Source organism: Neovison vison, chromosome 6 (assembly GCF_020171115.1).
Source record: "Neovison vison isolate M4711 chromosome 6, ASM_NN_V1, whole genome shotgun sequence".
Lineage (NCBI taxonomy): Eukaryota > Metazoa > Chordata > Mammalia > Carnivora > Mustelidae > Neogale > Neogale vison.
Genome location: NC_058096.1, coordinates 126035861 through 126054211, shown reverse-complemented (window position 1 = coordinate 126054211; position 18351 = coordinate 126035861). Strand labels below are relative to the sequence as shown.

Sequence of the window (18351 nt, the reverse complement as noted above, 5' to 3'; positions counted from 1 at the left end):
TTCAGTGAACAGCCTGGTACTGTGGCCCCCTAAGACTCCCCCCAACCCCAGATACCCTTTGTCCTCTGCAGTGCCTTTCTTCCCTTGCTTCCCCTGGTTCCTCCCACCAGAACTTCTGGGCCTGGCCAGGTGTCAGAACCCAGAGGTCAAAAGAAGCCCGGATGGAGGGTTGGGGAGGGCAAAAGACCCCAGGTCGGGGGAAGAGAGAGATGGCAAAACTGGCCATGAGTTTCATTCCTAATGGCTGAGGCTGGGTGTTGGGGATGTGCACTGATTACACTACTCCTGTAACCTGTGACCAATGGGGACCCATCACAGCAGCAGAATGTTAAGTACAGCTGCAACTTCTTACCCAGCCCTCTCTTAGTTTGCCTTTACATTTCCCTTACTCTCCTCCTGCAAAGAGAGGTCTAAGGCTTGCCCTCCTGTCTCCCCATTTGGCTGCCTCTCCACTAAACCCTTTCCTTGCTGCATACTCAAAGTCTCAGTCATTGTCTTTGCTGCCCGACAAATGGGCAGATGGACTGAGGTTCCTCTACGTGTGAGTCTTGGAGGCACAAGGCTGCATCTCCCTTGAGGCCAGAAATTGCCGTTGGACTCTGAGGAATGGAGTAGGTTGACAGGGTGGGGGCACTAGAGCCCAGCCCTTTCTCCCCAGTGGCGGTGGGGGGTGGTAGGAGGGGCCCCTGCTCCATAGCTCCCACTGGGCGGGCGGAGATGTCAGCCCTGCCAGGCAGTCTGGGGGTTCCCTCTCCTCTCCCAGTGGTGAGACCTCCCCCACTCTCTGAGGGCTCTCCCTGTCCCTTCTGCTTCCTCCGCCTTCAGCCCAGCCAACCTCTGGCACTCCTAACTCTATCTTGGCAACCACATCCCAACAGACCTCACCTGACATGACCAAGGTGCACTCACTTCACCCCCACTCTGCCCCTGCTGAAGCTCCAAAATAATGAGTACACACGAGTTGTAACCATTGTGTTATTTAAATGTTCACATATAATAAATTAAGCTCTTCACATTAAAAAAAATACAGTGGTGGCATAGATAACTTAATTTTGGAGATAATATCAAAAATTAAATTTGTGGTTCTTTGAGCATGGAGTCCCATCCAGGTGGCTTTCCTTCCCTCCTGCCACTGCGGAAGCACAGCCAGACATCAGCTCTGAGACCCTCTCCAGGACCGCCCCTTACAGCACTGGCTGGCTCAAGCCCTACTACCATAACACCCTAAGCTCTGTCACTAGTTTAGCACCCTATAATTCCACCCCAGTCACCTCTGCCAGCACCCCAGTTCAGCAGGGAGAGGCTGAAGGGCCTGGCACAGAGCAAGCACTCAGTAAATGACTTTGGATCAGTCACTGAATGACTGACTGAGGCAGGTGTCCCCACAAAGACACTCATCATGAGTGTTACCTGCAGGGTAACACTCATCTACACACTGTTCCCACAGATTTACAAAATGCCAGCAAATAAAGATCAAGGGGCTCCTTCAGGCCAGAGTGAACATGGAGGTGGGAAAGGAGACTGCTCATTGTAACCCTTTATAACTCATTATAACCCTTTCTCAAGCCTTGGGACCCAGGGGCACCAAGCACCCCTGGTGCTTGGGAGCAGGACAGGTAGGAGGGAAGAAATTATATCCAACTTCTGCTCTGCTTCTTTCCAAAGGAGATCTCTTGGTTACTGGCGAAGACAAGAGGCCTAGCAGCCTCTTCTGTTCAGAGAGCCCACCTCTGGGGCAGGATCACCAACCAGGGACCCTGGGTTGGCCAGGGCTCCAGGGGCTGGCATCAGACTTCTCCGGTGGCTTTGAGCGAGACAGGATCTTCGGTTTTTCTCTCTGGCCCAGGTCCTGGGGGAGCTCTTCCAAGGAAGAAATCTCCAAGTCACTCTCAGCATCAGAAAGCTACAGGGAGGGAAGGGGGAGAGGAAAATGCATTCTAACAATGGAGGATGAAATGCTGGACAGACATGGGGGCAAAATGCAGGTTTGAAAGGAGCAGGAGGGAGATGCTCCTTCTCCTGTTTGTTCCCATTTCCCTGTCTTGGAAGACCTGATTCAGAGACCCAGAGTCAGAGTGATTTCAAATGCTCCTGAAATCCCACTGGCCAAACCAAGGCAAGTTCTCTGGAAAGGCTTATGGCAAGTCAAGTTGCTCTTCTAATTTAAACTTTGTCCAGATTTGTTAATTCCCCACACATTGATGGAGCTGAAAGCCCAGAGCATTGACTTTTCTGAATCCCTGAGCTGAATGCAGCCCAGGCTAATGTGCACCTCCCCTCCTCTCAGACAGCTGCTCTGGGGCCTGGTTAAACACCCTGACTCGAGGAGTAGCAGAGACGCTCCAGAACACCAGGATCCCCTAGCCTGGAAAGCGGTTGGGCTGTAGCCAACAGAAAAGCCTGAGCAGGCCAAGGGCCCAGGCAACCTCTGGGCCACGGACCCCACTCCAGAACTTTCAGTGCCCTCCTGGCCTTTGATAGGAACATCCTATGCGTTTTTTCCCAGAATGTAAGGCCAAGCAGCTAGAACTACCCTGGGTCGAGGGCAGCAGGCTCTGAGCAGAGCCTCAACCTGCTCTGGGACATAGGAGAAGGGACAAATACTTGTTTAATCATTTGGACTTCCTACTCATAAACCACACACAGCCTGCACAAGAAAACAAACACATTATATAATAAGTGTATGATCTCATGAGGACCAAAAAGTGATTGTCCACTCTCCTGGTCATCCCAAGAGGTGCCTTTTCAACTGAGAAGGGTGAGAGAGGAATGTGAAGTAATGAGCTCTACATCTTTCTGCCTAAGCAGGTAATGGGCATGTAGGAGTTGTTCCCTGACTGGAGGCAGTGGGGAGGGGGTCCTGATGGTAATGGTTGCAGAGGCTGATTGCAGCTAGAGTCTCAGAGAGGGAAGACCACCAAGACATTCCTAGTGATAAGGAATGACCTTGAATATTCTGAACAAAGATCTCTAGATATTCCCCTTCTATGTTGTCACCTACTACAGTGTGCTATGGGATGCCCCTCCAACACCCTGCCCTCAGAGAGAAGTCTCCTCTGCACACACATCCTGGAGTTGGGGTCCAGAGCTGACTGAAGGAAGGAGGTGGGGCCCATGATGGGATGAAGCTGAGCCAGAAGACAGTAGCTACTGCAAGCATCCGGGCACAGAACCAGGTCCCAGCTCTGTCAGAGGCGGGACATAGGAGCATGAGTGACCAGGAGAAACGATCTGTTGAGCAGTTCCTTGTGTAATGAACCAAAAGACTTCTTAACATCAACAAGGATACAAATAAGAAGTGGCCATTCCTCCCCCTGTGCAGGGGCAGAAGAGACAGGGAGGTCACTGGCAATGTCCCACTCGGGCCAAGGCTGACACTACACCCCACCCCAGTGCCCCAACACTTGGAGTTGGCTCTATTGGAAATGGCAAGACAACCTCCAAGAGTCCTATGCCCTACCTGAGGCTTGTTTCCTGGCACGGCAGCCCTCTGGGGCCCGGTGTTAGGCAGTAAGAACAGACTGACCCCTCCAGAGGGCTTCTTCACTGGAGCTTCCAGCTGTTTCTCAAGGTTTTTGACCAGCGACTGCACTAGTGTTCCTGGAAGACAACCAGAGGGAAAATTCCAGAGAATGAATGCCTCATTCTTATAAGTCATGACCAGGCTCTGGTGTGGACAGAGGGAGTGTGGAGAAGGGTCAGAAGGAAGAAGGAAAGGCAGCCACAAAGAAGAGGGACAAGGACAGAGAGAAGGCCCAGGCCAACGTGTGCTGGTAAAAAGAGGCTTTGCCCATCTTAAAAATATAACTTCAGTTAATGACATGGCTCTGAACAGAGGCTTAGGAAGCTGTTCTTCCCTCTTAATGGCAGGACCTCTGCCCAGCTGGTATATGAAAAGCAAGACTAACAGGCAAACACAGCCTCCTTCAACATCTTCACTGAGAAGAGAAGTATCATAAATGTAAATTATCACAGAAGGGCCAAAGGCTAGACAGGCTTTCTGCAAACTCCATGCAGGAAGAGGGCTAAACAGGGACATAGACTATGAACAGACTCCTGGTGACATGCTAAACCCTGCGGGATGTCCAGGCCTCAGGAACGGCCAGGAAGCAGGGAGCTAACCACCACCTTGTAGGGTTCAAATGACTGAGGGCCTGAGCAGATGTCTGGGGCTACAACAGCCCTTGGTTCATTGATTCATTCAAGAATTGTTTGTTTGTTAAGGGGTGCCTGGGTGGCTCAGTCAGTTAAGCATCTGACTCTTTTTTTTTTTTTTTTAAGATTTGTTTATTTATTTGTCAGAGAGAGAGAGAGAATGCATAAGCAGGCAGAGGCAAAGAGAGAAGCAGGATGCCCACTGAGAAAGGAGCCTGATGTGGGACTTGATCCCAAGACCCTGGGATCGTGACCTGAGCCAAAGGCAGTCGCTTAACAAACTGAGCCACCCAGGTGTCCCAAGCACCCGACTCTTGATTTCGGCTTAGGTCATGATCTCAGGATGATGAGATCAAGCCCTGAGTCAGGCTCTGGGCTCAGCATGGAGTCTGCTTGAGATTCTCTCTCTCTCTCTCTGCCCCTCCCACACACACACACACCCCCGTTAACTCACATGGGTGTACGCTCTCAAATAAATAAGTAAATAAATAAAATCTTAAAAAAAAGAATTGTTTGTTAAGGGCCACTATGTCCAGGCACCGTGTTCCTTACCCTTCATTGTCTTGTCCCAGTACCTCATTTTACTGCAAAGGAACCAAAACCCCTCACTCAGACACAAGCAGGTAGCAAGTGACAGAGCCCAGACTGTCTCAGAGGACTCCCAACTCCTTCTTCCAAAGTCTTTCCACCCTGTCATCCAACCTGGTGGCTATCAGTACCTGGTTCTGGTGGATTCTGGTGGACTGGGAGGCTTGGAATGAGTGAGTGAGCTCCTCCAATCTCTAACAGTTAAGCAAAAAAAGGGGCAAAATAAACCTCTCTCAGGTTCTTCCTTCTGATATCTCTGTAATCCCAGGAAAATATCTGATGGGAGGGAGGGTCATTCTCCCCAAGTTTCAATGAGTTGCCAAACCAGAAAACCCAGAGAAAATTACAGGGTATTTCCAGAACTAGAGAAATCTGGGCTGGAAAAGTTCTGTCCCAGTGGTCCCAGACCACTCACCTGAGGAAGCCAGCCCACCTGAGCCCTTGTTAGGGGGCTGGGCACTCCCTTCCGAGGTCTCAGTGTCAGACCAGTCCCAATCATCCTCTGGCCGGGACCCCATTCTGGAGGGACCTCGTGGGGGCTGGAGGGATGTCTGCTGCACCGAATTTCCCTCCTCCGAGTCCTCTTCAGAACTGAACGGGGGCGTACTGTCATGGAGGGGAAGAAATGAGGCCTATATGGACCAGAAACACTTTAAAAGCCAAACCTCACCACTTGTAAGCATGTTTGGTTTGCCCTGAGCCAGCCCTGCTCCTTCCTTGGGCCCGGGTGACAGTCAGGAGCCCAGAAGCCACACCAGCAACTCTGTTAGAAGATGGGGACCAAACCCTCCTGGTATAGCAACTAAGGCTTAAGGAAGAAATAGGGAAGGAAGGGTAGATTTGTCCCGCCTGGGAACAAGGTACCCTGGTCTCTTCATGGGGGCTTGGGAGGGGACCCCACCTGAGGCACCTCCTGTTCACTTCTCTCTCTGCCCCTCACCTGTTTGCAGAAGCCTGTGGGAAGCCCTGATAAGGACTGCCTGAGGCTGGGAGCCGCAGCCACAGACCCAGTAGGAATGCAGAGTCCAGGGCTCACCTCAGCCCAGGCCCTGGGGAAGCAGGGGTGCCGGAGAGTCCATGTGCTCTGGGACGTGGAGCGGGGGTGGGCATGTGGGCCAGGCTGGGGCCATGGCTGCTGCGGCTCTGAAGAGTCGACGTGGGAGGCTCTGTTGTTTTGGATGGCAATGCCACATGCAGGGTCCTGGACTTCGTCTGTGCCTCTTTGATGACCAATGTGTTCTGCTGGCTTTTGACTAGAAACACAGAGAGGAATAAGTTCCAGGGCATGACCATCTGGGCCCTCGAGCCTGAAGAAGACAGAGAGGGAGGTTCTGGCCCACTAGAAATGGACAAGTCACTCTGTCACTCTATACCATAATAGCCACAGCCAATAAAGTCCTTGCTCCCACTCCCAACTGTCTGTCCTGCTGCTGGCTTGACTCAGGGTTGGGGACGGCCCATAGTTCCACCAGAGACCAGGAGAACAGCTTGTGTTCCAGGGTCATGACATCATTCCAGGAGTCCCACGGGAGTCAGCAGGTCTGAAGAGGGGCCCGGCTTGCCTGCAGCTTCACCCTGCAGTCCTAGGGCCTGATCTCCCCAAAAGCCCCACCCTCTCTACCCACCCAGGCTGCAGCTGCGAGAGTTCAGACAACCTTGCAGGAAGGCCCTGCTGCCACCAGAGGTCGCCACAGGACCACATGGGCCACCCACATCCACCACTGTCCTCCCAAACATGCCCGTGGCAGGAGGGCTAAAGGCAGGCCCCAGACCCAGTGCCTCCCTCTTCTGAACTGCATCAAGTCCCATTGAGGCTGGGGTAGGAGTGGGGCAAGGATCCAGGATCAGCAATTTTTTTAATGGAAGAGAAGCAAATCGCAGGGAGTCAAGAGTAAGTTCTGTTGCATGAAACTCACATGTGTGGACTGTCACCGTGTAAATAGGTTTCTTACAGTAGTTCAAGATAGAAAACGTCTGAAATACACTGCTCTCTGAGAACGCATTTACACAGAAGTAGATCTTCTAGGAGGGGCAGACTGAAGGGAAGGGAAGGCAGACAAACTGGCTGAGGAAAAGGAACGGCGACAGCTAGTTACTGCACACCAACAGCAAGCTAAGCCCTCTACCTACAGCATCCACCAAGCCCCGAGCCCTTAGGACAGTGCTGTTCTCCCTACTTTACTGAGGATGCAGGAGATCCAGGGACTCAATCAAGGCCCACAATTCCATGGAAGGAAGTGGTCAGTACAAACTCAGGTCATCGGCCACCCCAGAGCCAGGGGTCTTGCTACTCATGGCCTTGCTTCATCCCACAGCTTTGCCCCAAAACAAAAAGAGGCGCAATCAAGGCAGAAATCAGAGGTGAGCATTCACATAGCACTCATGGGACCTAGAAAACTAGCATGTGGGCGTAGAGCTGGAAAGAGAGGTCTACAAAATGCTGTAAAAACACATTACTCATCTCCCACCTCCGAGACATGCCCTGGAGAAGGTGGGGCCCCTGGACCTGGGAAGGGGAGCTTGGCAAGGGGTGGTTCTCACTCTTGGCTTTCTGACCACAGAAGCAAGGGCCAGACAGGAAGAGGCACCTGGAGGAACAGGTACCTTTCCTCTTTTGGAAGCCTGTCCTCAGAAGATGCTCTCATTCCTCTTCCCTGTCCCCTCTCTCCTCTCAGCCCACGCACCCACACACCCCAGCCCTATGCTTGGCCCCATCACACCTCCTAGTCTGGGCTGGTTTCCCAGCTGAGGTGGCAAGCCTTGGCACAGATCAGCCTCAATAGATTTTAAAATTATCGGTCCCTGTACCAACAAAAATCATCTCATATCCACACTCTGGAATGTGTCCCCACTCTGGAAAATTCCTTAGCATGAAGAGTTCAGGTTGGGTCTGCCTATACAGGAGGAGATAAGAGAATTGGTATCCCTCTGGCCACATATGAGGGAAAGGAGCTGCAACATCGTCCTGCACAAAGAGCCTCGAGCCCCTGAAGCCCTCCCTAGAGCCCCCAGTTTCAGCAGCCCGGTGGATCTGGGAATCCTCCAGAAATGGGGGGAGCTCAAACCTGAGAACACAAATTCCCTTGCTTTCTCAGTATCTGGAGGACATAGACTAGAGGGTCCTCAGCCACACATTTGAATTCTCCCCAAGAACCACTGGGCCTGTCCTTGTCACAAGCCCCAGGGGCAAATCAGGGACTGTGATCTGGCCCAGGGAACCACAGTCAAGCTCTGAGGATGTGTGGGCAGGCAGAACTCATCCAGCCTCGCACGCCCTCCCACGGCTCCCCAGCAGATTTTCCATCTGATTCCTATTTGCCTCCACCTGCAGCCCCAGTGCTCTCAGGCCTTGGGTCTTCTCCCGGCACTGACATGCCCCACTTCAGAGCTGGAAACAGAATGGGCTACTCTCTGTTAGAGCAAAGTTCAAGTTGTGATCAAAGCAAGTAAAGTAGTGTAGAGCCAAGCTGCTGAGTGGGGCAGCAAGCTCAGAGCTGACCACAGGCCCAACTCTGGCTCTCCACCAACTTCCCTGGGTGACTCGGGCCCACTCCTGGATTCTGGTTCCCTCAACAGAGAACTTTTGGACTCAGTCATCTGTGAGGATGCTCCCCTCTCGCCCTTGAAAGTAATGCCCTGCTGGGGACAGGCAGTGCACCCTCCTTGTGTGCAAACCAGCCCAGATCCTCCCAGTCACAGCCCCCAGGGATGCCCTTTTGCCGGCTCACCTGGAGCCTTGGTGTCTGGCTGGGACGCTGGTGCCCTCTTCCTCTGTCCCTCCTTCACTCTGCTGGTGGCTTCCTTGACAAGTTTTTCCCTCAGACTCAGAAATTCAGAAAACCTCCGTGCCTTCTGCTCCCGCTGGGTTCTCAGGAGGGACTCAAGGTGTCTGAGAGTCTGAATGGAGATTCCCTTTGCATCCTAAAAAAGACAGACATTCCTCTTTGAAGACAGAAGCCCCCTCATCCTCCCTCAAAGCCTCTCCTACCTGCTGCTGGCCTGGGAGTCCCTTGATCAGCGCTGGGTGTTCTCTGGCAGAGGATATGGTGAGCGTCAGAGCAGGGTGGGCAGGGGGTGCACATTCTGCACAAAGTGTGGTGGTTTAGGGTCTGGGAGCCTTGTCAAAACATGCATGGTAGGCACCTGGGTGGGTCAGTCGGGTAAGCGTCTGTCTTTGGCTGAGATCATGATCCCAGTGTCTAGAATTGACCCTGGCATAGGGCTCCCTGTTCAGCGGGGAGTCTGTTTCTCCCTCTCCCTGCCACTCCCTCTACTTGTGTTCTCTCGCTCTCATTCTCTCTCAAATGAATAAATAAAAATAAAAATAATAAATGGGCACAGAAGAAAGCAGCTCATGAGTGGAGAGCACAGAGAGGTCAGGACACAGGGTGACACCCCCAGCAACCACTAGAAACGGAGGAGAGAGACCACACTGCTACCCTGAGGTAAGGAGAAGCCATGTGGGTTTATATTCCCAGATATGAAAGACTTCCCAGCTGAACAAGTAAGACGAAGAAGCCCACGCAGCTAAGAGCAATCAAGCACTTGCCAGGTTAAGAATGCCACGTATCCAAATGGTAGGCAGCAGCCCTTGCAGCTGTGGCCCCCGCGCTTACTCTCTTTATCCCCATGCTTTCCAGTTTCTCTTCCAGGGTGTCCTCCAAGATTGGCCTGAACTGCTTCAGCAGGGTGGGGTTTCGCCTCAGAGCAGCCAGCACATTCTGCTGTCCGTCTCGGGAGTCCTCCAGATCTGCAGCACACAACAATCCACCAAGGTCAGCCTAGCCGCCCAAAACCTCCATTCTCAAAGTCACATAGCACCTGCGTGGCCCTCACCAACCCATGAGCCCAGAGCCACGGACCCCACCTGAGTGTCCATCCCAGACACTGGGGATGGTTCTGCTGCGGGCTCCCACTGCTTCAGACCACATACCTACCTGCAGGATTCTCTGCCCCTGCCAGTCAGGGCCACCATGATCTGGGCTCAGTGCTGCCCAGGTGAATCTGGGATTTGTGGGCTTTGGACTTGCTCTTGAGCCCTAGCAGCAGCTTGTTGCCGAGCTCCATTTCTCCCCCAGCCCAGTTTTGTTGAGACATAACTGACACAGAGCAGCTTATACGTTTAAGGTGTATAGCATAGTGACTTGACTTTATTCTGAGATTATCACAGTAAGCTTAGTTAACACCCATCCTCTCATACAGATACAAAAGAAAAAATGAAACAAGTTTCCCCTTGTGATGAAACCTCTTGGGATCTACTCTCTTAGCAGCTTTCCTGTCTGTCTTCCAGCAGTGTTAACTCTGGTCCTCCTGTCCATGACCTCCCTGGCACTCGTTTCTGCTCTCACGGGCACCTTGTACCTTTTGACCACCTTCCTCCAATCCCCTTCCCCTACCCACCACCTCTGGTAACCACAAATTATGATCTTTTCTTCTACGAGTTTGTTTTTTGGTTTGTTTTGATTCTACATATAAAGGAGATGATACAGATTTGTCTTTCTCTGTCTGACTTATTTCATTTCACACAAAGCCCTCAAAGTCCATCCATGTTGTCACAAATGGCAGGCTTTCCCCCCTTTTATGGCTAAATAATATTCCATTATATATATTTATGTACCTCAACCTCATTATCCATTCTTCCATCAACAAACACTTAGGTTGTTTCTGTATGTTGGCAATTGTAAACCGCAAATTCCAGGCCCTGCCGGCTGCCAGCCCTGTGTGATCCTGGCCCCAACTGATGCTCACTTACTGCTGTACCATGTTCTGCTCCCGTCCAGGGGATCGAATTCTGCATGGGACAGACACCATAAACTCCCTTCAAGTTTACTGTCTCTAGAGATTAGAGACTCGCCCTCCAAAGCAGTACACAAAAGGACCACAAGAGTTAAAAATGCATATTCCCTGGCCCCACCCTCCAGAAAGTCTGATTCCGTAAGTCCAGGGAAGGACCCTGAAAACTGCACTTTAACTTGTCTAAACGATTATGGTGGAGGTGAGCCACAGACCATACTGTGAGAAATGTGGACCCAGAGGATAATAAAATAAGCTATTACAATAAAATGTGGCCATTGCTGCAAAGAGGCCTTCCAAGGAGACGGGTCTAGTGTGGGGTGGGTGGCAGGAGGGAAGGTAGGCACACTGCCCTTTGAGCAGGACCAGCCCTTAGATTCACTCAGTAGACATTTTCTGATAAGTAATATGGAGAATGAACAAGCCTGTACTGGGGTGCTGGGGGGCACAGAAGAAGACCCTCAAGGGGCTCACATTCAAGAATGGTCATGTCAACTGTAGCCACACATTTGAATCTCCTGGGCCCCATCCGAAACTAATGACATCAGAATCTCTGAAGCTAGGCCCTAGACCTCAGATCTTCTAACACCCAAGCCTGAGAACCAAGTGTTCTAGAGCAATGGTTCCCGAACTGTGAGCCTGAGCAATGGTACCACCAGGTAACTTATTAGAAATGAGGATTTTCAGATCCCACTCCAACCCTACTGAGCCAAAAATTACGGATTGGGAACCCAGCAACCTGTGTTTTAGCAAGCTGCCCCCCACAAGGTTGATCCTCCTCCATCAAGTCCACGCTGGGGCGTAAGCCCCAACCGTGGCCGCACATCAGAATCACCAGGAGCTTTAAATACTAACGATGCGTGGAACCCACCTCCTATATGTTCTGTTAAGGTCGGGGATGGGGGGCTGGTGGGGTCCTCGGAGAGTTACAAGTGACCTGGGTGATTCTTAATGTGCAGTCAGCTGCAGACAGCCATTGGTGTGACAGTGGGGCTCCAACAAGCATCAGGACGCCCGGAGATTGCAAACTGCAGGACCCCACCCCAGAATTTCTGACTCTGCTTATGTGGGATAAGGCTGAGAATCTGACAACTTTCCTTTCTAACAAGTTCCCAAGTGGTATTTTTCCTGCTGATCCGGGACTAGAAGAGGCAGGCCAGCATACGAAGAGGTCGAGCACAGTGGATCAGTGTGGGAGACACCAGCTACATGTGACAAGTGGGATGGGTAGGGGTCAGCCAAAGCACCCTCCTCAGCTCCGCTCTCCACGACTCGGCAGCCTCTGCGGAAGGATTTGGTTCCTCCACTCTATGGACCTCAGCAGGTCCAGTAACGTGTTGTGTTACTCAGCAGAGAGCTTCCCCCAACAAAATTACATGCATCTCTAATTTGTACTTCTAAATTCCAAGGTTAAGTGCACGGGATGGGGGGTGGGGAGTAGTAGAGGACTAGTTAAATTTTGGTGGGGCACCTGGGTGGCTTAGTGGGTTAAAGCCTCTGCCTTTGGCTCAGGTCGTGATCCCAGGGTCCTGGGATTGAGCCCCACATCCGGCTCTCTGCTCAGTGGGAAGCCTGCTTCCTCCTCTCTCTCCCTCTGCCTGCCTCTCTGCCTACTTGTGATCTCTGTCTGTCAAATAAATAAATAAAATCTTTAAATAAACAGATAAATAAATTTTGGTTCATCCATCCAACAGAATACTGTAAAGCCCTGCAAAAATAATGAAGCAACTGTACATAAAGGGACAGGAAATGATTTCCCAAATAAGTTGTTGAGAAAGTAACCAAATACAGAGCAGTATGTATAGTATGATCCCATTTGGGAAAAAGGAAAAAAATGCATACACATATGTGCCTATATCTGCACCAAATATCTCTGGAAAGATAAATGAGAAAGCACAGCAGTGTGATCTCTGGGTGGAAACTGGATAGCCCAGCAGGAGGGAGACTTACTTCTCACTGTACACACACCCTTTTGCTCGCTTGCTCACTTGCTTGCTTGCTTTTTTTTCTTTTTTTCCAAGAGCATAGATTACTGTCTCAGAAGTAAAGGAAGAAATATTACATTAAAAAACAAAATTCCGGGGCACCTGGATGGCTCAGCCTGGGTGTCTGCCTTCAGCTCGGGTCGTGAATCCTAGTATCCTGGGATCAAGCCCCACATCAGGCTCCCTGCTCAGCGGGAAGCCTGCTTCTCCCTCTCCCACTCCCCCACTTGTGCTCCCTGTCTTGCTGTGTCTCTCTCTGTCAAATAAATAAATAAAATATTTAAAAAAAAAAAAAAAAGAATGTTCTTATAAAAAAAAAAAAATTCCTGGGGCGCCTGGGTGGCTCAGTGGGTTAGGCCTCTGCCTTCGGCTCAGGTCATGGTCTCAGGTTCCTAGGATCGGGCCCCGCGTCGGGCTCTCTGCTCAGCGGGGAGCCTGCTTCATCCTCTCTCTCTGTCTGCCTCTCTGCCTACTTGTGATCCTCCTCGATGTCAAATAAATAAATAAATAATCTTTAAAAAAAAAAAAAAATTCCCATGGTGAACTCTTTGGTGACACAAATAAAACCCTTTCCTGGGTGCATTGGTTGGGTCACTTTTGTCATATCAGAGCCCAGCTCCAGAGGGCAGGCCCTGGTCAGCAGGTCAGCTGCGCACACTCACTGATCTCTCCTGGGAGCTCTTCTCCCCAACTCCCCCAGGAGCTCCCACAGTCAGAGGAAAACTGCTATTTTTTTTTCCACTTCTTCTTTGCATCCCCTGAATCATCTGTTTGAGCTCTCTCTGCATACCAGACTCACCACCGAACATACTGAATGAAAACAGAAGGTGCCCACGACTGTGGAGAGGGAGCCCAGGCAGATTCTGAATCCCGCCTCCGCCTACCTGCCGGCTCTGTGACTCCAGGCAAGTCGCTGGCCCTCTCTGGGCTTCCCCATCAGTGAGCCATCAGATCGCACATTAAGGCCTGTGTGTAACCTGCCTGGCACACACAAGGTGCTTAAAGTACTCGTCTCATGTTCCTACTTCCCTTTCCCAGGCTTCTGGTAGCCAGACACAGTGAGGGAGAGACAAACTGGACAAGGAGGACAAATCTAATGCAGGACGAATCCTGCATTAGACACCAGGGAAAGAGAGTCAGGCCTCACCTTCCTCAGAAGAGTCTTCTTCTGTGACCACAGCCTTCAGGCCCTCGCAGGTCCCTGAGGAGAGCCCAACAGTTAGTGGCCCCGATGCCCCGGATACCATCCCTGACTTGGAGGAAAGTGCAGAACACAACATGATTGCGGGCCAGAAAGAGCAAGCCTTCCAGTCGTTTCTTCACCAGGAGAGGCAGGACGGATGGAGTTGCAGTCATGAGCACAGACAGCGCGAGCCAGAAAGACCAGAGTTCCCAGCCCAGCTTGCCCTTTGCTGGTCCTTCACACCCCCACGTGGTGGGGGTGGGCGGGGGGGCTGTCCCAGAACCTCAGCAAGCCCCAGTCTCCTCATCTAAAAAATGAGTCTGATAATGCTGGGTCCACATTAAGTAGTGGGGACAATGTAATGAGACAATGAATCTAAAGTGCTTGGCGACATGCGTGGCACACATCCCAGCCCCAGCCCTCAGGACGTTCAAGGCCACAGGGAGGGTGCTTCTCTGACCTGCTGGCCAAGCTGGGGAAGGAACATCTGACCTAGAGGCAGGGATTAGGGACAGGCATGTGGGTTTGCAAGAAAAGGCAGAAAGGTGGCTAAAGAGGACAGAAGAAGTGGGAGTCCAACGGGCGAGGTTTCATAAGGGCCTGGCCAAGGTCCTCCACGCAGGGGCAGTCTCCTGTGTGTTACTGGCTCCCTTTAGACACCAGCACGTGCATCTATGAGACACTCACACACCCAAGAAGCACACAGCAGCACACCAGGGTAGCCAGAAGGAAGACTACACATACTCTAGACAGGCCACATTCATATTCAACTTGCTACACCCTGAGAGGAAGGTCAAAGTTGATGGCTCGAACCCTAGGCATAAGGAATTAGAATCTTCTCGTGAAAAGCTCCATCAGTCACTGCCCGCAGGATCTTCACTGTTCCCTGGGTCTCTACCACCCCACAGAGAAGAACAGGCCAGGCCAGAATCCATCTGTCTGTCCCAGAAGCAGATCTCTTCTTGCCCTCCCTCACCCAGCCAGCGAGCCTGACACCCCATGACCCCGGAGCTGCTCTCACTGCCACCCCCTCGTTCTATAAACTGACTGGTGGAGGACAGGAGAGAGAAGAGGCCCCCATGAGAACTTACCCTCCTTCTTCCTGAGAGACATGGTCTGGATCTGCAAAGATACAGAACAGAACAGGCAGCTGGGAACCCTGCTCTGTGCCGTAGGCCTGCCCAGCACCATAAAGAAGGGACAGTCAGTTTCCATATCCCCCACTGGAAACTAGAAGGAACTCGGAGAACGCTGCCCCAACCCCCCAGTACGCCTCCTGCCATCCATATGTAAGGGGGGCGATGGTACTGAGGTTGAACAACAGCATCCAGGATGGGGAGGCAAGAATGCCCCTCTTCAGAGAGGGACTGTGATTTGAAGGGCAGGAGCCTCACATGAGTGGAGTGGGACAGGCATACAGCAATACTGCTGGTACACTTGGTGGACAACCAGGGTGAGGCAGGCTCCCCCCACCATGGGGACATGAGCTGAGGACCCCCTGGGCGGAAGGAGGCATGAGCTGGACAGTCATTAAACTGCTGAGCCCTCCCTTTTCCAGAAGGTGCCTCTTCATCCTCCTTCCACACAGTTGCACATGGGACAGCCATCTGTGACAACGTGACCGCACACCACAACCACAGCCAAGTGTCTAGGTTGGGGCAGAGAACTCTGAATTGGAAACATGTGAAGTGAAGAGCCAGTGGCAGCCAACTGGTTTGAGGTTTGTTTGTTTGTTTGCTGCTTGTTTGTTTGTATTGCCATATGGGGTAGGTATGATGTGAAAGCTGATCTTCAGAATAAAAAGAACAAGTTTAAGCAGATCTAGAGAAAAGGACAGAGACACACAGCAAAGGAAAACTCCTGACCACATTCATGTCTCTCGTTCTAGTTAATCCCAGACTCAGCTGCTCTCCTGCCTTGAACTTTCTGAGACATCCTGTCTACCCTTAAGACAAATTTCCTCTTCTGCTTAAGCTGCAGTTGTTTTTTATTATCTACTAATGAATGACACATCCAATGCCAATTTCCAACTACTTCTTTCTTTGCCTACCTCTATTCTAGAGACTCTAAAACTAATTATTTGCCTTCTAACCTTCCTTGCAGCTATGGTTGCCCATGTAATACAGCTCTGACCAATAAAATATAAGCAAAAGTCTGAGGAAGGGGCCTTTTCATCAACTTCTTCTACTGAATATGGTTGTGATGGTTGGGGCTATGGCAGCCATCTTGCAATTATAAGGGTCAAACATGAAAACAAAAGTCAACCCACTGAAGATGATAAAAAAGAAAAACTGAGTTTGGATTTTCAATGACATAATTTTGCTGCTAAACCAAGGCCATCAACTGTCACCTCTTTTGACGTTACAATACAAATAAACCCCTACTAATCTATTCTAAATTCAGGTTTAGCCAATGGGCTCTCTAGTGAAATATCTGCAAACAGGAGTCCCAGGTAACAGAAAGAAGAAATCTCCAGACTGGACCTGAGGTGGCCAGAGCAGCGAAAAGCTACTCTTTTTACTGGGCGGGAGGCCCAGTAAAATGAAAAGCAGAAGAGAGGGTCAGATCCATTACCCGAGTGAAGTACAGCTGGGAGAACTGAACACAAAAACCAGGGAGTGGGAACAAGAAGACTGAACTAGATAGTGACAGGAGGTGCTTTGCTCAGAGAATCTGTGTGGAGGGGGTTTCAGAAGCAAGGCAAGGCCCTGAGGCCACAGAGGGGCCCCTCTGATGGCAGAGACACCTGTCCCCTGACCTGCAACTCAGAAGGGGGAGCTGAGCCCAGAGTGGGCAGAGAGTTAGCAGTAGGTCAAGGGGTCAGCTCTAGGAGAGAGGTGCTACATGAGCAGATGACTTCTCACCATACTAATTTGTCTGACAACATCTTCAGCGGCCATTAATTTAGGACAAGTGTTTTGACCAGGAAATGATGTCTGAGAACGCAATGAAAAGAGCCCAAGTTTTGCAGTGCACTGCATGGCCAGGGCTGAATCCCCACACTGGCTCTTATAGGGTGTGCTCTGTGGACTTGAGGGAGGCACCTGCTTCTCCAGCCTGTTCCATCATCTGTCAAAGGAAGATGGGAGGAAGCCAATGTCTGCCTTGAAGGGCAGCAGTGAGGTTTAAATGAAGTAATACACCAAGTATCAAGCAGGTGCCGGCCCTCAGACATTGTCTGGTGTTAGTGTGAACTTAGCTCAGCCCCTCCGGACAACAGGGCTATCTTCAGCCTGGAAAGAGACAGCCGCAGCTTCATCATTCTCTTCTCTCCTGAGAGAGCCTCGTTAATGAGACCACTGCCAGTGAGACCGGAGAATAAAGGAGATCCTCACAGAGAAGAGGCCTAGAGGCCCCAGGGCCTGGCAAGGACAGGGGACAGACCTACCATCTCCTCCTGGGAGGCAATGAGCCTGGCTTGTTCCTGGAGCTGGGCGCGGAGAGCACTGATCTGGCGCTGGGACCGAGCAGCTGCTTTCCTCTGATCCTGAGACAGGGAGGCCCGGAGCATCTCGTTCTGCTCCTGCAGCTGGTGGGTACAGGGGACTCAGTCAGGTGTCGCAGCAACCTTGGAGTGCCCTGGAGCTGCAAAGCCTGCTCTTGGAGGCACACGCTAGCTGTAGTTTCACCTAAAGTGGGGTGGGGGCTTCCAGACCTGGGCAGGTGACTTCTAACAGGATGGACTACTTTCCAGTTTGGGCATATTTCCAAGCTGTGCTTGAGGGGAAGTGAGAATTGGATACAGACCCCTACAATCAGGGCAAACAGGCTTTCTGTCCAGCATGACCACCCACGGAAAGGAAAGTCAGATAACCTGAGGCCATTCATGAGTCATCCAATGGTGTTTTTAGGGAAAAACCGGAAAGTGAAGAAAATACCGTACCGTGCTATTATAAGAGTAGAGAGAAGATGAGACTGTTTCTATTTGCATAAAGATACTCTAGAAAAATACCCAAGAAAGCAGTACAAGTGGACAGACAGCCACGGGGTGGGTGATGGGGGCAGGTAGACGGAGTTGGGGTAGAAGTGAACCTCCATATATTTCTGTATATTGTACTGAGTGTGCCTTCATATGTTTCTTCCACTTTTGGAATAAATTAAACCGTATTTCCCATCTGAAGATGTTTCAAATAATATAAAACCATCAGATGGTCGGAGCTCCTGGGTGGCTCAGTGGGTTAAAGCCTCTGTCTTCAGCTCAGGTCATGATCGCAGGGTCCTGGGATAAAGTCCCACATCGGGCTCTCTGTTTGGCCAGGAGTTTGCTTTCCCCTCTCTCTCTCTCTCTCTCTCTCTGCCTGCCTCTCTGTCTGCTTGTGATCTCTCTGTTAAATAGACAAATAAAATCTTTTTTTTAAAAACCCATCAGATGGGAATTACTGGAAATGGGAGTGCTGGCCTCTGATCTGAGCACCTGCCTCTTCTGGACTTTCTGTAGGCAGTACCTGGAGCTTCTGATAACCAGCTTCCTCCTCAACTTGCTTCCTCCTCAGGGGCATTTTCATAGGAGCTGTTTTCTCATCCTGAGGCCTGCTGCTCCCTATTCCCCGATCTCAGTATTTGACCCTTTCCATGTAGGCTCCCCTTGAATGATGGCTGAGGTTCTCTCATGGGTGGGGTTTCAAGGAAGAGCGTAAACATGAAATG

General features: G+C 51.1%; 1 protein-coding gene across 4 annotated transcripts in view; it reads right to left on the bottom strand.

Moving 5' to 3' along the window:
- Positions 1–961: 961 nt before the first annotated feature.
- The window catches only part of DZIP1L (DAZ interacting zinc finger protein 1 like), a 44013-nt gene continuing 26623 nt past the window's right edge, over positions 962–18351 (bottom strand). For 3 of the 4 annotated variants that reach the window (XM_044252291.1, XM_044252292.1, XM_044252290.1), the window contains exons 10-18: positions 17093–17233; positions 14796–14826; positions 13669–13722; positions 9360–9493; positions 8472–8664; positions 5780–5996; positions 5159–5349; positions 3461–3600; positions 962–1903 (exon numbers count right to left, since the gene is read on the bottom strand). In XM_044252291.1, the coding sequence (XP_044108226.1) occupies positions 1742–1903; positions 3461–3600; positions 5159–5349; positions 5780–5996; positions 8472–8664; positions 9360–9493; positions 13669–13722; positions 14796–14826; positions 17093–17233 (1263 nt within the window). In that variant the 3' untranslated portion in view covers positions 962–1741. Of the gene's footprint in view, positions 1904–3460; positions 3601–5158; positions 5350–5779; positions 5997–8471; positions 8665–9359; positions 9494–13668; positions 13723–14795; positions 14827–17092; positions 17234–18351 lie in introns of those variants that run through there. The other variant, XM_044252293.1, reaches the window with a different exon arrangement.